The 19927-nt window shown below is 45.1% G+C and overlaps 1 protein-coding gene across 7 annotated transcripts in view; it reads left to right on the top strand.

Annotated features, from left to right (window-relative positions):
- Positions 1-19927, top strand: part of dlg5a (discs, large homolog 5a (Drosophila)) — a 54313-nt gene that overhangs the window by 31481 nt on the left and 2905 nt on the right. For 2 of the 7 annotated variants that reach the window (XM_024007093.2, XM_024007091.2), the window contains exons 15-33: positions 2258-2361; positions 3862-3954; positions 4410-5498; positions 6105-6225; positions 6812-6965; positions 7470-7606; positions 7737-7826; positions 8503-8677; positions 10504-10581; positions 11358-11520; positions 11856-11989; positions 12291-12455; positions 12590-12776; positions 14266-14414; positions 15202-15372; positions 15477-15670; positions 15807-15950; positions 16825-16952; positions 17341-17450. In XM_024007093.2, coding sequence (XP_023862861.1) covers positions 2258-2361; positions 3862-3954; positions 4410-5498; positions 6105-6225; positions 6812-6965; positions 7470-7606; positions 7737-7826; positions 8503-8677; positions 10504-10581; positions 11358-11520; positions 11856-11989; positions 12291-12455; positions 12590-12776; positions 14266-14414; positions 15202-15372; positions 15477-15670; positions 15807-15950; positions 16825-16952; positions 17341-17450 — 3586 coding nt within the window. The other 5 variants (XM_024007094.2, XM_024007092.2, XM_024007098.2 and 2 more) reach the window with 5 other exon arrangements.

Here is a 19927-nt window from a genome sequence, read left to right as displayed (position 1 = left end):
AGGATTTAATGAATTTATTTGCAAATTATGGTGGAAAATAAGTATTTAGTCAATAACAAAAGTTTATCTCAATACTTTGTTATATACCCTTTGTTGGCAATGACAGAGGTCAAATGTATTCTGTAAGTCTTCACAAGGTTTTCACACACTGTTGCTGGTATTTTGGCCCATTCCTCCATGCAGATCTCCTCTAGAGCAGTGATGTTTTGGGGCTGTTGCTGGGCAACACGGACTTTCAACTCCCTCCAAAGATTTTCCAATGGGTTGTGATCTGGAGGCTGGCTAGGCCACTCCAGGACCTTGAAATGCTTCTTACGAAGCCACTCCTTCGTTGCCCGGGCGGTGTGTTTGGGATCATTGTCATGCTGAAAGACCCAGCCACGTTTCATCTTTAATGCCCTTGCTGATGGAAGGAGGTTTTCACTCAAAATCTCACGATACCCATTCCATTTGTCCTTACACGGATCAGTCGTCCTGGTCCCTTTGCAGAAAAACAGCCCCAAAGCATGATGTTTCCACCCCAATGCTTCACAGTAGGTATGGTGTTCTTTGGATGCAACTCAGCATTCTTTGTCCTCCAAACACGACGAACCAAAAAGTTCTATTTTGGTTTCATCTGACCATATGACATTCTCCCAATCTTCTTCTGGATCATCCAAATGCTCTCTAGCAAACTTCAGACGGGCCTGGACATGTCCTGGCTTAAGCAGGGGGACACGTCTGGCACTGCAGGATTTGAGTCCCTGGCGGCGTAGTGTGTTACTGATGGTAGGCTTTGTTACTTTGGTCCCAGCTCTCTGCAGGTCATTCACTAGGTCTCCCCGTGTGGACCCCACGGGGTGAGATCTTGCGTGGAGCCCCAGATCGAGGGAGATTATCAGTGGTCTTGTATGTCTTCCATTTCCTAATAATTGCTGCCACAGTTGATTTCTTCAAACCAATCTGCTTACCTATTGCAGATTCAGTCTTCCCAGCCTGGTGCAGGTCTACAATTTTGTTTCTGGTGTCCTTTGACAGCTCTTTGGTCTTGGCCATAGTGGAGTTTGGAGTGTGACTGTTTGAGGTTGTGGACAGGTGTCTTTTATACTGATAACAAGTTCAAACAGGTGCCATTAATACAGGTAACGAGTGGAGGACAGAGGAGCCTCTTAAAGAAGAAGTTACAGGTCTGTGAGAGCCAGAAATCGTGCTTGTTTGTAGGTGACCAAATACTTATTTTCCACCATAATTTTCAAATTCATTAAATCCTACAATGTGATTTTCTGGATTTTTTCTCCTCATTTTGTCTGTCATAGTTGAAGTGTACCTATGATGAAAATTACAGGCCTCATCTTTTTAAGTGGGAGAACTTGCACAATTGGTGGCTGACTAAATACTTTTTTGCCCCACTGTATGGAATCATGTAGTAACCAAAAAAGTGTTAGAAATATCAAAACATATTTTATATTTGAGATTCTTCAAAGTAGCCACCCTTTGCCTTGATGACAGCTTTGCACACTCTTGGCATTCTCTCAACAGCTTCACCTGGAATACAGTCTTGAAGCAGTGCTGAGCACTTGTTGGCTGCTTTTCCTTCACTCTGCGGTCCGACTCATCCCAAACTATCTCAAATTTGGTTGAGGTCGGGGATTGTGAGGCCAGGTCATCTGATGCAGCACTCCATCACTGTCCTTCTTGGTCAAATAGCCCTCACACAGCCTGGAGGTGTGTGTTGGGTCATTGTCTTGTTGAAAAACAAATGATAGTCCCACTAAGGCCAAACCAGATGGGATGGTGTATCGCTGCAGAATGTGTGTTTGTCCTCGGGGTTTCACCTGCCATATCAGTTCTGTTATACTCAGACATCATTTTAACAGTTTTAGAAACTTTTTTRTGTTTTCTATCCAAATCTACCAATTATATGCATATCCTAGCTTCTRGGCCTGAGTAACAGGCAGTTTACTTTTGGCACGCTTTTCATCTGGATGTGAAAATACTGCCCCCTACCCAAGAGAGGTTAATTGTAATGCATTCCAGGTGATTACTTCACGAAACTGGTTGAGAGAATGCCAAGAGTGTGCAAAGCTGTCATCAAGGCAAAGAGTGGCTACTTTGAAGAATCTCAAATATAAAATATATTTTGGTTGAACACTTTTTTTGGTTACTACATGATTCCATATGTGTTATTTCATAGTTGTGATGTCTTCACTTGTATTCTAACGTCGGTGTTATAGGTCTGAAGTGTCTAATACATATTGTATTCTCCTCTCTACTCCAGACAGTGGTATAGGTCTGGAGAATGGTGTGTTTGTGACAGCCCTCGTCCAGGGGAGTCCTGCTTCCAGAGAGGGATCTCTGACTGTTGGAGACAGACTTATCGCTGTGAGTCCTCCTCCACCACCTCCGTTTCTCCTTGTAATTTTCTTCCATCTCCTCATTTTCCTCATACTCTTCATTCCTGTTCTTCTTCCTCCATCGCCCCCTCCTTCTCCACCTCACCTTCTTATCTTTCTACTCCTCCTCTCTTCCAAACTCTACCTCCTCCATTTCCTTCACCTCCACCTGATTTGACCCCTGTTCCATTTCGGTCTCTAGTGATTTGGTGACAGAAATAATGTTTGCCAGTCATCACTTTACCTGGCAGAATGACCTTCTCTCTAATCATGATCCACCTACTGAATCTGCTGTCATAATCCTCCAGGTCCTTACTGTGAAGTTCTGCTGCTTAGTAAAACCACTGGGCTTAGATATCTCCCCACTCACCTTTTTAATGGCAGACCAAGGCTTGTCTCAAATTGCACCCTATTACCTACACAGAGTACTGTTTTTGACCAGAGCCCATACGGCCAAGGTCGAAACTAACGCGCAATATATTAAATGGGGTGCCAGTTTGGACGCACCCGTTGACACCCTCAACTTTAATAGTGAAGCCTGGCTAGCTGATATGGGACATGATAGCTAAGTGTTGGTGATTAGCAAACATTAGACCAGATGCCTGCAGATGTCAATCATGGTTGTGTATCGCCTTATACCATGTCCTTGTAGTCGTTAATAACTTAATGTAGCAGGTTATATTTCACATATACAGATATGTTTAATTATGTTAGTAAGCGAAGGACTTGAACATGCTGAACCAACAGTAACATATGCAGTCAGTGCACAATTTTGCATATGTCACAGCTGCACTCTTAATGCTCATTACTCCGACTTAGACTAGACTCCCCAGATGGAATAACATGTTTCAAAGAGTACTGTTTAATTTTAGGTGTTAAAAGTTCACTAGTCTGATCTCTTATTTTTTGGGGGGGTGGGCAGCAGGTAGTCTAGCTGTTAGTGTTGGGCCAGTAACTGAAAGGTCGCTGGTTCGATTACCTGAGCCGACAAGGTGAAAAAATCTGGCGACGTGCCCTTGAGCAAGGCACTTAACCCTAATTAGCAAGGCTGACCCTGTAAAACAACACATTTCACTACACCTATCGGTATATGTGACAAATAATTTTGCTCAGGCTTGAATACATTACCTACTTTCCTGTTTCCTCTCCCTGTGCTCCTCTCCTCGCTGCAGTGTTTTATAATTCATCTCAGGCCTATTGTCATGGAAATGTGGGGATTGAGAAAGGAGTGTGGGGGTGTTAAAGTTCTAAGAAGAACCACTGGCCTAGATTTTCTAATAGTATCCCACTGCAGCAGCAGGCAGACCCAAATCTCTGGCACTGAGTTCTTCAGGTGCAGGGGATCTCTATTTGGGGTTAGGGTAGTTGAATTCTCAATCTCTCTTGAAAGCAATACCACCTAGCAAAACTGTATGTGTGTTTTAGAAGGATGTGTGGGAAGTGAATAGTGTGTGTACACTGTTTTTTATGTGTCCTCTGTTTCCCCCAGATCAACGGCATCGCTCTGGACAACAAGTCGGTGACGGAGTGTGAGACACTGCTGAGGAACTGCAGGGACTCTCTCAGCCTCTCTCTCATGAAGGTGAATCTAACTAGCTCCTCTACTAAACTCCTTGAATGCACACTAGCCTCAAATTAGACTAAAGACAAGTTCTCCTCCAGTCAATGTGGTGCCACATAACAGCCTTATTTTAACATAGGGCTTTGACTTGAAGGTGAATCTAAACTTCACTGCCCGCTGGCCTCAAATCAGCCTTAATTTAGACTCCAGTTCTCCTGAAGTCCATGTAGTGCCATACACTGCAACACCCTTATTTGATGCTATAGCGGGCACTCTTTTTAGGACAGCGACTGACTTTCTCAAGAACAAACATGTTAGATATTACTGCACTGCAGTGACTAGATTCCTGGATAGTGTGAACTTTATTTTTTGGAGGAAAGTTTAGAGTTTAGGAAAAAAGGAAATGTGTGTTTACTCGTCTAGTGCTATTCCTAACACCCCCTCTATCTCTGTCCTCTATCCTTTTATGTTCCCAGTTCTTCCCTCACAGTTCGTCAGGCCAGAACATCTTCGACAGCCTGCGCGAGTCATCGTCCAACAGCCGTCTCTCCGAGGTCCACTCCAGGAACAGTCGTAACCTCAAACACAACAGCTCCACACAGACAGACATCTTCTGCCCTGACACAGGTGGTAGTGGGGGAGGTGGTAGTGTCAATGTCCAAGGAGAGAGGAGGAAGAGCAGGGGTGGGGAGGCCGAAGAGGGGATGGGCACGTACGGGGACGTCAGGAAGCCCTTCTCCACGGGGTCTCTCCACGCCACCATCCTCCGGCCGGCCTCTGACCTCGGTCTGGGTCCCCCGGGCCGCTACGGCCCCAGCGCCTTCCAGGAGTGCTGCTCTGGGTCCCCCTACGCCAAGCCCCCTCCACCCCCCATGACCTATGACCCCTCTAACCCCCCCGACTGCATCACCGTGGAGACCACCCTGGAGAAGAAACACAGCGGCGGTACCTGGCCGAAGATGATCGTAGGCGGGATGTCTGTCGCCGTGGATACGACCACAGCGACGACTCCGACCCAGCTGTCCATCTTCAAGTCACCCAAACAGAGGAAGTCCATCTTCGACACGGACGCCTTCAAACCACGGCCTGAGACTGCTCCCCCATCTTCCAAGATAGAGTACCTGTTGCCCTGTCAGCTGGTGGCCCACTCCCCGCAGCCCTCCAAGACGGAGTCTCTCTCCTCCTCCTCTACGGCCACACCCACCCCTCCTCCGCCGCCTACCCGCAGCGATTCGTTCAAATTCAAACACAAACAGCAGAGCAATTCCGCCTCCGACTGCACGCTCACCTCCGACGGGAACGGCGGTAAGGGGGAGGCTGTTTCCATGGTTACCGGGGAGGGCCACAGGGAACGAGAGAGGGAACGAGAAAGGGAGAGGGAACGAGACAGAAATGGGAACCACTACTTCCTGGATGGGAAAGTGCTGACATCGAGGAAGTCATGTGATGAGGACATCGGACGCACCAGGGGGGAGGAGCCTGAGGTGAAGAGGCCCCGCCCTAAATCAGCACCAGCTCTCCGACGCAGGATGACCCCTCAGTCCATCACTCTGCCCTCCTTCCAGGTCTGTTTGATGTTAATGTATAGTGCTTTTCACTAAGGCTGGTCACAATAGTCTGAAGTGGCTTCCTCGCTTCTCCTCTCCATATACATTAAAGAACTGAACAGGTGAAGTCATCCTCTAATATGTTGTGTTCACCTACCTAGCCTATGATCAAGGAGAGGAGACAAGAAGTGCATGCCACTTAAGACTACTGAGATGCACCTTATGTCTCATAACACTTAATATAAAAAGAGAAACACCAGCACTGTGGCCTCGCACCCAGCCAGTACTCCAGGGTGATACACGGCAGCCTTTTTGTGGCAGTATTTACAGCCCTTTCTGTGTGTGCCTCGCTACCAGGCTGCCTCAATGGTGATTGATGCCTCTGTACAGAGCTCCAGGCAATATGCAGCCCAGGGCTCAAAGTGCTGAGTCCGGGGGCTGTGGTCTCATCCCAGCACTCTTACACAGCTCCTTCAGTTTACTTCTCATCGTTCTCTTCTCTTTTTTTTTGGTCATTGGACTGTGACTGTGGTCCCACTCTGAATTGGGTCCTTCTCCTTATTCTCCTACTCTTTCTGTTCCTCATCATTAAACCCATTGATTTCTGTATCTGTCAACCATCAGAGCTACTCCAATGACGATCACTCCCCAGAGCCCAAAGAGATGCTTCGCTCCTCTCCCAACCGCTCTCACAGACACAGTGTGGGCTTCGTCTCCACCGTCTACAACAGTACCCTGCCTGCAAGTGAGTCACTCTCACACACACACACACTTTCCTCCTTTTTAATAAAATAAATCAATAATTTAGCCCCTTTTTCTCTTCGATTTCGATTTGTCTCATTGCTGCAACTCCCTAATGGGCTCAGGGGGCGAAGGTCGAGTCATGTGTCCTCAGAAACATGACCCGCCCAACCGCGCTTCTTAACACCTGCGCGCTTAATCCAGCCGCACCAGTGTGTCGGAGGAAACACCATTCACCTGATGACCAAGGTCAGCCTGCATCCGCCCGGCCTGCCACAAGGATTAGCTGAAAGCGAGATGAGCCAAGTAGTCCCCTGGCCAAACCCTCCCCTAACCCGGATAATGCTGAGACAATTGTGCTCCGCCGTATGGGACTCTCGATCACGGCCGGTTGTGACACTGCCCGGGATCGAACTCGGGTCTGTAGTGTGACGCCTCTAACACTGCGATGCAGTGCCTTAGACCGCTGCACTACTCAGGATGACCCATAACACATTTCTATCTGGAGCCTCTCTAGCCAGTGTGTGTTGCTCCTATTTAACCGGTGTGGTGGTTGTTGTTCTCTAATCAGTGTGTGTGTGTTCTATCAGACTCGGCCCATCGTGGCCTGGCCCCGTGTCCAGCGGTGACCGCAGTGATGAGGAACCCAGTCTACACAGTCCGCAGCCACAGAGTCCACACCAACAACTGTCCCTCTGTCTCCTCCCAGATCTGCCAACACCAGCACAACAACCAACAGCCCAGGTAATTACCCCAGACAGAATGACTACCCCGAAAATCAAGTGGAGCCCAGTCATTCCTCAAGGGGGCAAATTATCGTTTAGTCTAAATTATTGGCTTGAAAATATGACATTGCTTTTAAGTAGGCAAATATTTAGTAGGAAACAACTTGGTCATCATTATGATGAAGGCAATTTTTCTTTATGGCAATGTTGCCTTTAGTAAGGTAAGTTAGTTAAAAATACCTTGCAATGCTAATGTTAGCTAGCTGAAATCCGGTGCTCTCCCCTCAATCTTAGCTAGCTAGCTAATGTTATACTACATCTAAAGTCAATCTGATGACATTACAATGATGACCAAAGGTTCTCCTACTAATTAGTTGCCTCCTTTGGAGATGTCGTGCTGTTTGAGAATGTATTGATTAACACGTTCAGTCGTGCACCATTCGCTAAGATGACTTTCATAAAAAGACGTTAGTGACGCTATGTTCAACCCATGAATTATGTAGGAAGAGTGTGTGTGTGTCAGTCCGCAGCACCAGGGGCGTCTGAGCCTGGACCTGAGCCAAAAACGTCCAGCAGCAGACTACTCCGAGTCCTCGTCACGCAGCAGCCGCACCTCCCATGGTACCAACTCACTACCCTCCAGTGCTCGCCTGGGCCTTGGTCAGTCACCCATGCACGCACGCCACATACACGCGCTCGTGTTATACATGCGTGCGCACACACACACACACAAAATACTTATATTATACACACACACACACACTGATGGACTTTTCCTCTATTGCATCAGATTCTTCCAGTAATGTCCAGTACCGGAACGAGAGGATAAAGATCCCCTCCACTCCCCGCTACCCTCGATCTATGCTGGGCTCTGACAGAGGTACATGCATGGATGGATGGATGCATAATTGAACAAACAAATTAGTTAACAAAAATATTGATGGGTGGGTGGATAGACAAATTAATGAATTAACAAATGAGTGGATGGATGAATGAACACATATTAAGATGCCTATTCCCTGAATACTGTACCTCTCGACCAATATTACCTGACTCTGGTCCCAAGGGGACTTTAGAATGCTCATTTTCCACTCAACTAAATAACATTATTCCAAATCAAACAGCTGACTACACTTGTGTTTTCTCTGAGATGTGACAGCCCTGTTAGCAGGTCATTTAAAGGTGCTGTTCTGTAAGCTACTRCTGAACAAGCTGGAATCCCCACAGTCATAACACTAAACACAGGGAAACACTTTAACCATATAGATTTTGTGTCCTGGGCCATTAAAGCTGGGGGTTAACATGCTTGTGTCAGGATATTTACAACCTGGTTACCTGTCTGAGAAATGACACTGCAACTATGGACCAATTCTTTCCCTTTCTCACTCTCGCTTTCGCTCTACTGCCATGTTTTAACTGTTGTGAGTATTTTAATTGTTTTTACTATGGTTGTAAGAATGACAAACACATTTTCCCTTGGGAATTAATGAAGTACGATCTCATCTTAATATCTCATTTAAAGTCTCTTACCCTCTCTCCCTGCCCCCCCTTTCCAGGCTCCCTGTCACATTCAGAGTGCAGCAGCCCCAGCCTCATCACTCCCCCCCAATCACCTCTGAACCTGGAGACTTCCTCCTTCGCCAGCAGCCAATCACAGAGCTCCATATCCACCCTGCCCAGAATCTCCGTCAGCCCTGTGCCAATTGGAGAGCGGAAAGAGAGGAAAGACCGGTAGGATGGGAAAGACGACAAACGTGAGATAGGGCTGGACGGTCTAAAACATGATGTGGATTGGAGTGTCCCCAGCAGTTTTTATTTTATTTGCTCTTTTCCACTACTAGCAATCCTGATTCAATTGGTCAAATAATCACCAAGCCCTTTGTTAGCTGGCTGTATCACAACTGGCTGTGATTAGGAGTCCCATAGAGCGACGCAGAATTGGCCCAGCGTCGTCTGGGTTTGGCTGGGGTAGGCCGTCATTGTAAATAAGAATTTGTTCTTAGCTGACTTGCCTAGTTGAATAAAGGTTCAATTAAAGCCAACTCAGGTGGACTAGAATAGATTGAATAACACTGGTCTAAAGGAGTACAGGTAGGAAGTGTATGATGCGGTGATTATATATCAGCTATAATGCTCTTGGTATATGCAGTATAAAGGTCAGTTGAGTGTTGCTGTCATTTCTCCTTGTAGCCTGGTCCCAGATCTGTTTGTGCTTTAGCCAACTCCTCTGACCATGCCAGTGGAATGATTACATTTTATTTGTCACATGTGCCGAATACAGCTGGTGTAGACTTTACCATCAAATGCATGCTTACGAGCCTTTCCCAACTATGCAGAGTTTAAAAATAAATAAAATAAATAAAATAGTAATGCGAGGAATAAAATAAAATACACAATAATGGAGCTATATACAGGGAGTACCTGTACCAGATCAATGTGGAGCTATATACAGGGAGCACCAGTACCAGATCAATGTGGAGCTATATACAGGGAGTACTAGTACCAGATCAATGTGGAGCTATATACAGGGAGTACCAGTACCAGATCAATGTGGAGCTATATACAGGGAGCACCAGTACCAGAGCAATGTGGAGCTATATACAGGGAGTACCAGATCAGTGTGGATCTATATACAGGGAGCACCAGTACCAGATCAATGTGGAGCTATATACAGGGAGTACCAGATCAATGTGGATCTATATACAGGAGCACCAGTACCAGATCAATGTGGAGCTATATACAGGAGTCCAGTACCAGATCAATGTGGATCTATATACAGGGAGCACCAGTACCAGATCAATGTGGAGCTATATACAGGGAGTACCAGATCAATGTGGAGCTATATACAGAGGAGTACCAGTACCAGATAATGTGGAGCTATATACAGGGAGCACCAGTACCAGATCAATGTGGAGCTATATACAGGAGCACCAGTACACAGATCAATGTGGAGCTATATACAGGGAGCACCAGTACCAGAGCAATGTGGAGCTATATACAGGGAGTACCAGTACCAGATCAGTGTGGAGCTATATACAGGGAGTACAGATCAGTGTGGAGCTATATCAGATCAGTGTGGAGCTATATACAGGGAGTACCAGTACCAGATCAATGTGGAGCTATATACAGGGAGTACCAGTACCAGATCAATGTGGAGCTATATACAGGGAGTACCAGGTCAATGTGCAGAGGTACCAGATATTTGAAGTAGATATGTACATGAAGGCAGGATAAAGTGACTAGTCATCAGGATAGATTATAAAAATAGTAAAATATAGAACACAGTAGTAGCAGCAGCACATGATGAGTGTAAAAGTGTGTGTAATGTGTACGTGTGCATGTTTGTGTGTTAGAAGGGTTCGCTAAACACATGCAGAAGGAACCAGGCTATTTTCCTTTTGTAATATTTAGTTTCTTCTTGTCAAACCAGACCTGTTTGGCCTCTGCATTTCTCTATTTTCTTTTACTGTCTGTCCTTCCTGTCCACTTCCTGTTTGTTTTTCTCTCGTCCATCTCCTCTCTTGTTTCTTCTCTGCCATGTGTGTAAATGTCTCCAGGTCTCTGCACCGTAACAGGTCTTTTCTGAGGATCCCTCTGGCTGCTAGGCCGAGGTTCTCCTCTCTCAGGAGCCTCAGGTTTGTTGACTGACTGACTGATGGTCTTACTGTTAACATGCTTTGGTGTTGGATAGAAATACTGAAATTAAGATGTAGACACAGGCCCACTTCAGAAACAACTCTTTGCCCCCCCGTCTTGTGATTAGGAGCCAGGAGTTGTTTCCAGGCAGAGCCCATAGACTTGGAATGTGTAAAGCATGTGTTGTGTGGTATTTCTCACCCCTGAACAGCAGCTAGGCCTACATCCCACTTCTCAGTTGAACAGGTCAGTGCATGCCAGGTTTACATTAGCCTGCGTTTCACGGAAAAGATCCAGAAAACATCTCAACTATTCCTCTTGAACCGGATTTGATTGAGACGCAGCACACGTCTATCTATTGTCACTGACAGTTTAGTGTTTGTATGGTTGGACTTCTATAAATGATGTGGCCACTTGTTTCATGTGTGAAGTCCTCACTGAGGCTGCATGCTACTGAATGTCCGTGCCCTTTTGCAGATGGGATGGCATTCTGAGTGTGTTTGGGCCCAATGCTAGTCACCAGGCTGAATGTGAAGATAACTCTGTCTACCTCACAACCTCTGGATCTTTTGCTTGTCTTCTCCTTGTAGCACACACACTCTGTTATTTCTATCTGTTGGTTTTTCCTGTGATATGTAATATGTCTCTGTCTTGTGAAAATCAATGTGTGAGTTTCATAGCACCCTAATCCCGATGTAGTGCACTACTTTTGACAATACCCTCATAGGGGAGATGAGATGCAGCCCTGAAGTTTCTCATCCCTCCCTCCCGTCAGGCCGTACCTGGAGGAACCTCGTAATGTGATCGTTCACAAAGGGGCGGAGCCTCTTGGCATCTCTATCGTCAGCGGCGAGAACGGCGGTATCTTCGTCTCCAAGGTAACCGGAGGCAGCATCGCCCATCAGGCCGGGCTGGAGTACGGCGACCAGCTCCTCGAGGTAACTTCCCTTTTCCTGTTTCATTGCTCCTTCCTGCCAGGGTTAAGGGTCATATCCGTTTCAGCTCAGGAGGAAATTATAAATGTGACGATGTAGACTGCAGCCAGTGCAGTCGCATGCACATCTAGACTACACATGCTCCAGTTCCCCCCTCATGGAATCAAACATTACATTTAGGATTTTTGTCATTTAGCAGTTGTTCTTATCCAGAGTGACCTACAGTCAGCCATTCATGCCTGAGAATGACAATTGAGAAGCGCTATTTATTTTCAGCAAGTTTTTTCAATAACATCTTGCCTTTCTCCTCCTTTTCATCTCCCCTCCTCCTTCTCCAGTATAATGGTATTAACTTGCGTAATGCCACAGAGCAGCAAGCCAGGCTGATAATTGGTCAGCAGTGTGACACCATCACCATCATGGCTCAGTACAACCCCCACATGTACCAGCTTGGACACCACTCACGCTCCAGGTCATACACACATACACTCACACACACACAGCTGGAAAACCATTCACAATCCACATAAAATAAAAGGTTAGTTTTTTAAATGAAAGKTAATCAAAGACAAAATGTTACTCATTCATTGTTCAAAAGTGGTGTAAAGTTGACCTCCGACCATGCCATTTATGTAAATCCCAAAGTAATCATTTGGAGAAATATACAGGCATCATTTGGCACCTCTATCCCATTTTAAATAGATGGCACCTATCTCTCCCATTCATTTGACTGAGGTATTAAGGTTTCTGTTTCTCTCTCTTTGCATGTGTAGTTCTCGTCTGGAGCCGATGAGCAGCCAGTCAACTCCCCATGGCAGTGGAGCCACCACCCCTGACAACCACTCTACTATAGACACTCTGAGTGAACAAGACGAAGGAACACTCACCCCCTCCTCCAAACAGACCACCCCTACAACTAGTCCTCATAGTTTCATCAGGTAACAAATACACCTCTGACTGCTCCAGCCTCTCTAACCTAATGTGTGTTTGTATTGCAGGGGTTGGATACAGCAGAAGACACATTGCCGTTTCGTAAGGATTAGTAAAGTATTCTTCTTCCCTCCCCCTCCAGGATGTTGTCAGAGGGTAGTCGTAAGGTGTGTGAACCACGGGTGGTGACGGTGCGCAGAGCCCAGGGGGCGGAACTGGGGCTGGGGCTGTGTGGAGGGAACCTCCGCGGGGTCTATGTAGAGAGTCTGGAAGAGGACAGCCCTGCTAGGGGAACAGAGGGGCTGCAGCCTGGGGACCTCATACTGGAGGTAGGTTATATATAAACCAGCATGTGCGCAGATTTGATTTGAGACACTAGGGATGGTGTTTTGAAAAAAATGTCGCTATTCGAATATTTTTTATTTTTGTTGGATATCCGGATATTCAAAATTTGTATCTTTTTTTTTAACGTATGTTTTTAACCTGAGCACTGCTGCGCGAGGGAGAGGCTGGCTCTATTGTTTCCGCGGCCTGCGGAGTTTATATGGGGCGGTGTGTGTTGCGAGCAGACAGAGGGAGAGAGCGAGACAAAAAGGACATTTTGCTACAGTCAAGACTAGCTAACTTGTAGCAGTCACAATGTTATTTTATAACAGTGCCTGTCTTGACTGGAGTAGCCTACAGAAGCTAGCTATCTACATACTTTTTAGTATTTTCACTAACCCTAAACCCTTTTCCTAACCGTAACCTCAGTCTCCTAACCTGCTACGAAAAAGTGACTTTGGTATCGAAGTGGCAAGAAAATAGTTTTTCCCCAGCTATAACTAGCAAGGCTAATTAAGGCCATATGCTGCACCATCTCCMCAACCCCATTCAAATAAAACAGCCTACCTGTTTCTCGTTATAGCCTACTCCTCATTACCCTAACTTTTAATTCCGTTATTTTATTCCATCTTGCATTGCATTAGTGAACGGTCACTCCACTTGCTACGCATTGAGCCGCTTTGATTGGCCAACATTAACAACAAGCTACTCRCGTGAAGGTTACCGGTCTTTATTTATGGGGCGCACGGTGCACGTCATAAAAACAACATTGAAAAGTTTGTTTAATTAAATGAAAGATTTGAAATGTCATGGTATATCCTTGTATGTAACAATGTCACATGGATATTTTCATTTAATTTAGATAAAGCCTTTTCAGTGTTAAAATCAGTTTAAATTAGGCTAAAGATTTTTTTTATTCCCGTTCAGATATTTCGAATAGTCGTGCACATCCTTAACACACACACACAGATTGTATAATAACCTTTTTCTAAGTGAACAATTTGCACCMTGCAGTATCTCTTCCATAGCTCATTACCACTCCTCCTGCCTGTCTTTGTTCCTTCATCGATTGCCCCTCTCTTTCTCTATCATGACATACTGTGGTCGATCTAACTCATACTATCCCATTCCTGGCATGCTCCCTCCCTGTCCCAATAAGCTCTGTTCTCCAAACAGACCTAGAGCTTTTTCATCAGGACAGAACACGCAGTAGAGCTTTCACCTTTCATCCCCCTGGCAATTCTCCTCATCTTCTGTCATCATCCTCCCCCCAGAATTAATCAATAGACGGACACTTCATACAGCCAAGGGGTTTYCCTCCTCCTCCTTTCCTCTTCTCTCTCTCTCTCTCGTGCACGCTCACACTCGCGATCTCCTTCTTTTCGTTCTAATTTGTTACGGTTGAAATTTGAACGTTTGTTTTCATTTGTTTGTGTAATGTAAGTACCCCAGTGAAGGCGATTTGTAAATTCAAATTCTCTCTCTCTCTCTTAGTATGGGTCAGTAAACATGAAGAACAAGACAGTGGAGGAGGTGTATGTAGAGATGCTGAAGCCAGCGGAGACGGTCACTCTCAAAGTCCAACAACGACAGGACGACTTCAACATTGTCAAAGACACACCGGGTGACGGCTTCTATATCAGGTACACACACATATCCTGTCCCCAAAGTGCCTGTTTTTCTGATTCCCGCTATGCGATCTACTGTACCTCCATGCACCTCCACTTCTATGCCTTCAGAAAGTATTCTGTCCAAATGCACTTTCTCTTCATCTAAAGCAATTAAGTCCCGCATCCAGGAGGACCATCCACCATCTCTCTCCCTAGATATACTATCTATCATACAGCAGGGTTGGTTTACCTGCGGACAGACCGAGGAGACTCTCTCTTCATTGGGCCCAGGATAAATGCCCTTGTAGAGAGTGTGTGCGCAAGCGCTGTCACTTTRCATCTATGTAGGCTCAAGGCAGACTGTAAATAAAGGCTGTGAATGAAGAGTAGGGGGAAGTCTGTTGGTAAGTGCAGCTGTTTGTTGTTAGAAGTCTGTAGAAAGCTGAGAGGTTGTGTCCCAAATGGCACCCTATTCCCTATACAGTACCCATAAAAAAAAATATATATAAACCAGGCCTCATTGGGCTCTGGTCAAAGGTAGTGCACTATATAAGGAATAGGGTGCCATTTGGGACTCAATCGGAGTCTCTGCATGGCAGCCTCAGTCACTAGTCATACAGGCTGGGTCGTGATGTCAGCGACACTAAATATGCACACAGCCCCACAGATACACTTCGAAAGAGTTACGGGGCTCCAACCATACTGGGTGCAGGTTTGCACACACTGAACACGCATGCGCACACACACACTTAACCCTCTCTTCCTTCCTCTCCCTCCCTCCCTCACTCTTTCTTCTTACCCCCTCCCGCCATCTCTCCAGAGCACTTTATGAGCGGATAGTGGAGGCAGAGCTGGACCTGAGTTTTAAGAAGGATGACATCCTGTATGTGGATGATACTCTACCAAAGGGCTGCTTTGGCACCTGGATTGCCTGGCAGCTGGATGAGAATGCACAGCAGATCCAGAGAGGACAGATACCTAGCAAATACATGTGAGACACACTCACACATGCAGACGCATACACACACACACACACACACGTGTCATGGCTCTTGTGTAATTGTATTGTGTCTCTGTGTGCTTGTGTCTGTGCAGGATGGACCAGGAGTTCTACCGTAGACACAGTATGACAGAGCTGAAAGACGACAAGGACAGTAAGAGCCTCTCTGCCGCCGCCAGGCGATCCTTCTTCAGGAGGAAGCACAAACACAAACGCAGCAGCTCCAAAGATGGCAAGGAGCTGGTGGCTCTGGACGCCATTAGCACAGACTCCATACCATTCCTAGAGGGTGAGGGGACACACACCTTTACATGGATAGAGAATCGGGCTGGAGTGTAACTACCTAGAGGCTAGGTGCAACTGATTTTGGTATTGGGCATTTGTGTGTGTGTGACCATGTATATGTGTGTCTCACTCCCTCTCAGACTGTGTGAGCCTGGCGTACCAGCGGGTCCAGAAGGTAGAGTGTGCGTCTCCCAGGCCGGTTCTGATCCTCGGTCCTCTCTCAGACCCCGTCAAGGACATGCTGGTCAAAGAGTCCCCCGGGAAGTTCTGCAGATGTGTCCTGGGTGAGCAAAGTACAACATAGTACCACAATATGATACTAATAATACATTACAACGRCGTACATAAGTATCTACAAAATAGGGCTACCCCAACTTGCCGACTGAGCGCAATTCACTCACGGCAGATTTTTTTAAGTCCTAGAGAATGTGTTCCAAATGGCACCCTATTCCCTATATAGTGCACTACTTTTGACCGTGCGCTGGGGATAGGCTGCCATTTCTGACAGACATTGTCTTGCTTGCACTCCAAAAGCCACCTTTGTCTTAAAATAATTAGAAAATAAGACATACATTTTTGTCATTTAGCAGATGCTCTTATCCAGAGCGACTTAGTGTATTCATCTTAAGAAAGCTGGGTGGGAAAACCACATTTCTTAGTCATAGTAAGTACATTTTTCCTCAAAGGAGCTATCAGCAAAGTCAATTCAAGTGCGAGTGTTAGTTTACGGAAAGCTTTTTTGTATCATGGTCTTGAAGTGGATGGGCGCTTCGACTGGGCCAATTGTGCACCGCCCTATGATACTCCCGGTCACGGCCGGTTGTGACACAGCCTGGGATCTAACCCGGGTCTGTATTGATGCCTCAAGCTTTGCATTGCAGTGCCTTAGACCACTACACCATTAGGGAGGCTCTCTGTATTTCATTTTCAATAAATGTGCAAACAATTCTATAAATATGTTTTCACTTTGTCATTATGGGGTTGTGTGTGTGTGTGTGTGTGTGTAGACATTTTTGCAATGGAAATTATAATTTCTTATTGGAGAAGTTGAGGTAGTCCCTCCCTGTTTGTCTGTTTTCTACTGTTTGGTGCCTAATGAATATGACCCTGGTGTTACTGGTTTTCTGTGATTCTGACGTGTGTCTGTGGTTTCCTTAGAGGTGATGAAGGCGTCCCAGCAGGCTATAGAGCGCGGCGTCAAAGACTGCCTCTTCATCGACTACAAACGCAGGAGCGGCCATTTTGACGTGACCACCGTGGCCTCCATCAAGGAGATAACAGAGAAGGTACAGCGTCAGGGCTGGTCTAGGATAAGTTTTACCTTTTCAGATAATAGTGAATAAGATATGAACTGGGGGACCTGATCCTAGATAAACATTCCTTCTTCATTACATCCTCTTCTCTTTTGTCAGATACAAGTGTTCCCCTTTGATAATTCAGAATTTGTGAAAGGTGGGTCAATTTATAAATGTAGAATTTTAAAGATGTGGTCAATTAATAGCAGATTTTATGCCACCTCAAAAGAATTCCTTGGGTTTTTGGATTATCACAATTAACAACGTTCTGTGGTACCGGAAGTGAAGTCTCTTTCATTTGATCCATTCTGAATGTAGTATGATCATGTTGCTTGTTGTACCTTAAACAGAACTGAACTAAGATGTCCTCCTCTCCCAGGACTGTCACTGTCTGCTAGACATTGCGCCCCATGCCATCGAGAGGCTGCACAGCGTTCACATTTACCCAATCGTCATCTTCATCCGCTACAAAAACTCCAAGCAGATAAAGTAAGTAGCCAGCCAAACCCATCATTTTCAAAGACCTTTAGTGTTAAAACATTCTAGTTCTTTTAAATGCTATCTTTAGTGTGTTTTCTCCATTTCTACTTGGTGGTTGAGTTCACAGAAAGCTTTTGTGCGTGGGATGTTCCCATGGGTCAGTAACTCATTGGAGAAATGAATGGGATGTAAGGGTGTTTAGCACTATTTAAAACTACAGTATAATAGCGTTATAATCCCCAGGCTCCATTTCTTCTCGACTACCCCCCCCACACACACACACACAAATCTCCTGGCTGTATCTCAATGTTCTTTGATAACTTACTCTCCTTCTTGACCGGTCAGTAATGAAGAGATTGGATAGATTTCCTCTGTACCATGGTACCATTAATCACTCAGCACTAATAGGCGGGTTCCAGGTAGTGAGTTGAGTTGTAGTGCCATGTTTTGGGGATTTAGAGAGATCGGTCTATTATTTAGAAAATATATAAAAATATTGAATATATTGTATAGATCAATAAGTTCAAAGGCTATAAAAATAGGGGTACTTTTTTAATTATTATTATTTGCACATATACTGTATAGTATGTGGCCCTAAGTTTTATCATTACAAAGATACAGTTGAAGTTAGCCAGATACATTTAAACTCAGTTTTTCCACAATTCCTGACATTTGATCCTAGTAAAAATTCCCTGTCTTAGGTCAGTTAGATCACCACTTTATTTTAAGAATGTGAAATGCCAGAATAATAGTAGAGTGATTTATTTCAGCTTTTATTTCTTTCATCACATTCCCAGTGGGTCAGAAGTTTACATACTCAATTAGTATTTGGTAGCATTGCTTTTAAAATGTTTAACTTTGGTCAAACATTACAGGTAGCCTTCCACAAGCTTCCCGCAATAAGTTGGGTGAATTTTGGCCCATTCCTCCTGACAGAGCTGGTGTAGCTGAGTCAGGTTTGTAGGCCTCCTTGCTCGCACATGCTTTTCAGTTCTGCCCACAAATTTTCTATAGGATGAGGTCAGGGCTTTGTGATGGCCATTCCAATACCTTGACTTTGTTGTCCTTAAGCCATTTTTCCACAACTTTGGAAGTATGCTTGGGGTTATTGTCCATTTGGAAGACCTATTTGCGACCAAGCTTTAACTTCCTGGCTGATGTCTTGAGATGTGGATATATTGAAGCAACATCATTTCCCTCCCTCGTGATGCCATCTATTTTGTGAAGTGCACCAGTCTCTCCTGCAGCAAAGCACCCCCACAACATGATGCTGCCACCCCCGTGCTTCACGGTTGGGATGGTGTTCTTCGGCGTGCAAGCCTCTCCCTTTTTCCTCCAAACATGACCATGGTCATTATGGCCAAACAGTTCTATTTTTGTTTCATCAGACCAGAGGATATTTCTCCAAAAAGTACAATCTTGGTCCCATGTGCAGTTGCAAACCGTAGTCTGGCTTTTTTATGGCGGTTTTGGAGCAGTGGCTTCTTCCTTGCTGAGCGGCCTTTCAGGTTGTCGATATAGGACTCGTTTTACTGTGGATATAGATAGTTTTGTACCTGTTTCCTCCAGCATCTTCACAAGGTCCTTTTTCTGTTCTGGGATTGATTTGCACTTTTCGCACCAAAGTACGTTCATCTCTAGGAGACAGAACACGTCTCCTTCCTGAGCGGTATGACGGCTGCGTGGTCCCATGGTGTTTATACTTGCGTACTATTGTTTGTACAGATGAACGTGGTACCTTCAGGCGTTTGGAAATTGCGCCCAAGGATGAACCAGACTTGTGGAGGTCTACTAATATTTTTCCTGAGGTCTTAGCTGATTTCTTTTGACTTTCCCATGATGTCAAGCAAAGAGGCACTGAATTTGAAGGTAGGCCTTGAAATACATCCACAGGTGCACCTCCAATTGACTGAAATGATGTCAATTAGCCTATCAGAAGCATCTAAAACCATGAAAACATTTTCTGGAATTTTCCATGCTGTTTAAAGGCACAGTCAACTTAGTGTATGTAAACTTCTGACCCACTGGAATTGTGATACTGTGAAATAATCTGTCTGTAAACAATTGTTGGGAAAATTACTTGTGTCATGCACAAAGTAGATGTCCTATCCGACTTGCCAAAACTATAGTTTGTTAACAAGAAATTTGTGGAGTGGTTGAAAAACGAGTTTTAATGACTCCAACCTAAGTGTATGTAAACTTCCGACTTCAACTGTATACAAGGACCTTGAGCATTCTCCAGTGGCTAACTATTATCAGGGGAGGGGTCTATATTAAAGAACATTATTAGCTAATCACACCCTATTAGTATGTCAAACATTTGAAGATTCCATTGATCATTTATCTAAATAAAAAGTGGCATTGGTTTTGCTCAATTTAAATGAATGGCAATGACATTGTGAGCTAAATTAATAATCATAACACTTTAGTAAATCATTTTTAAAGGGTTAGTTACCCAAAATATCATACCAAAAAAACACTGCAAT

Source organism: Salvelinus sp. IW2-2015, linkage group LG18, assembly GCF_002910315.2.
Source record: "Salvelinus sp. IW2-2015 linkage group LG18, ASM291031v2, whole genome shotgun sequence".
In the NCBI taxonomy this organism is placed as follows: domain Eukaryota; kingdom Metazoa; phylum Chordata; class Actinopteri; order Salmoniformes; family Salmonidae; genus Salvelinus; species Salvelinus sp. IW2-2015.
This window is presented reverse-complemented; position numbering and strand designations above follow the sequence as displayed.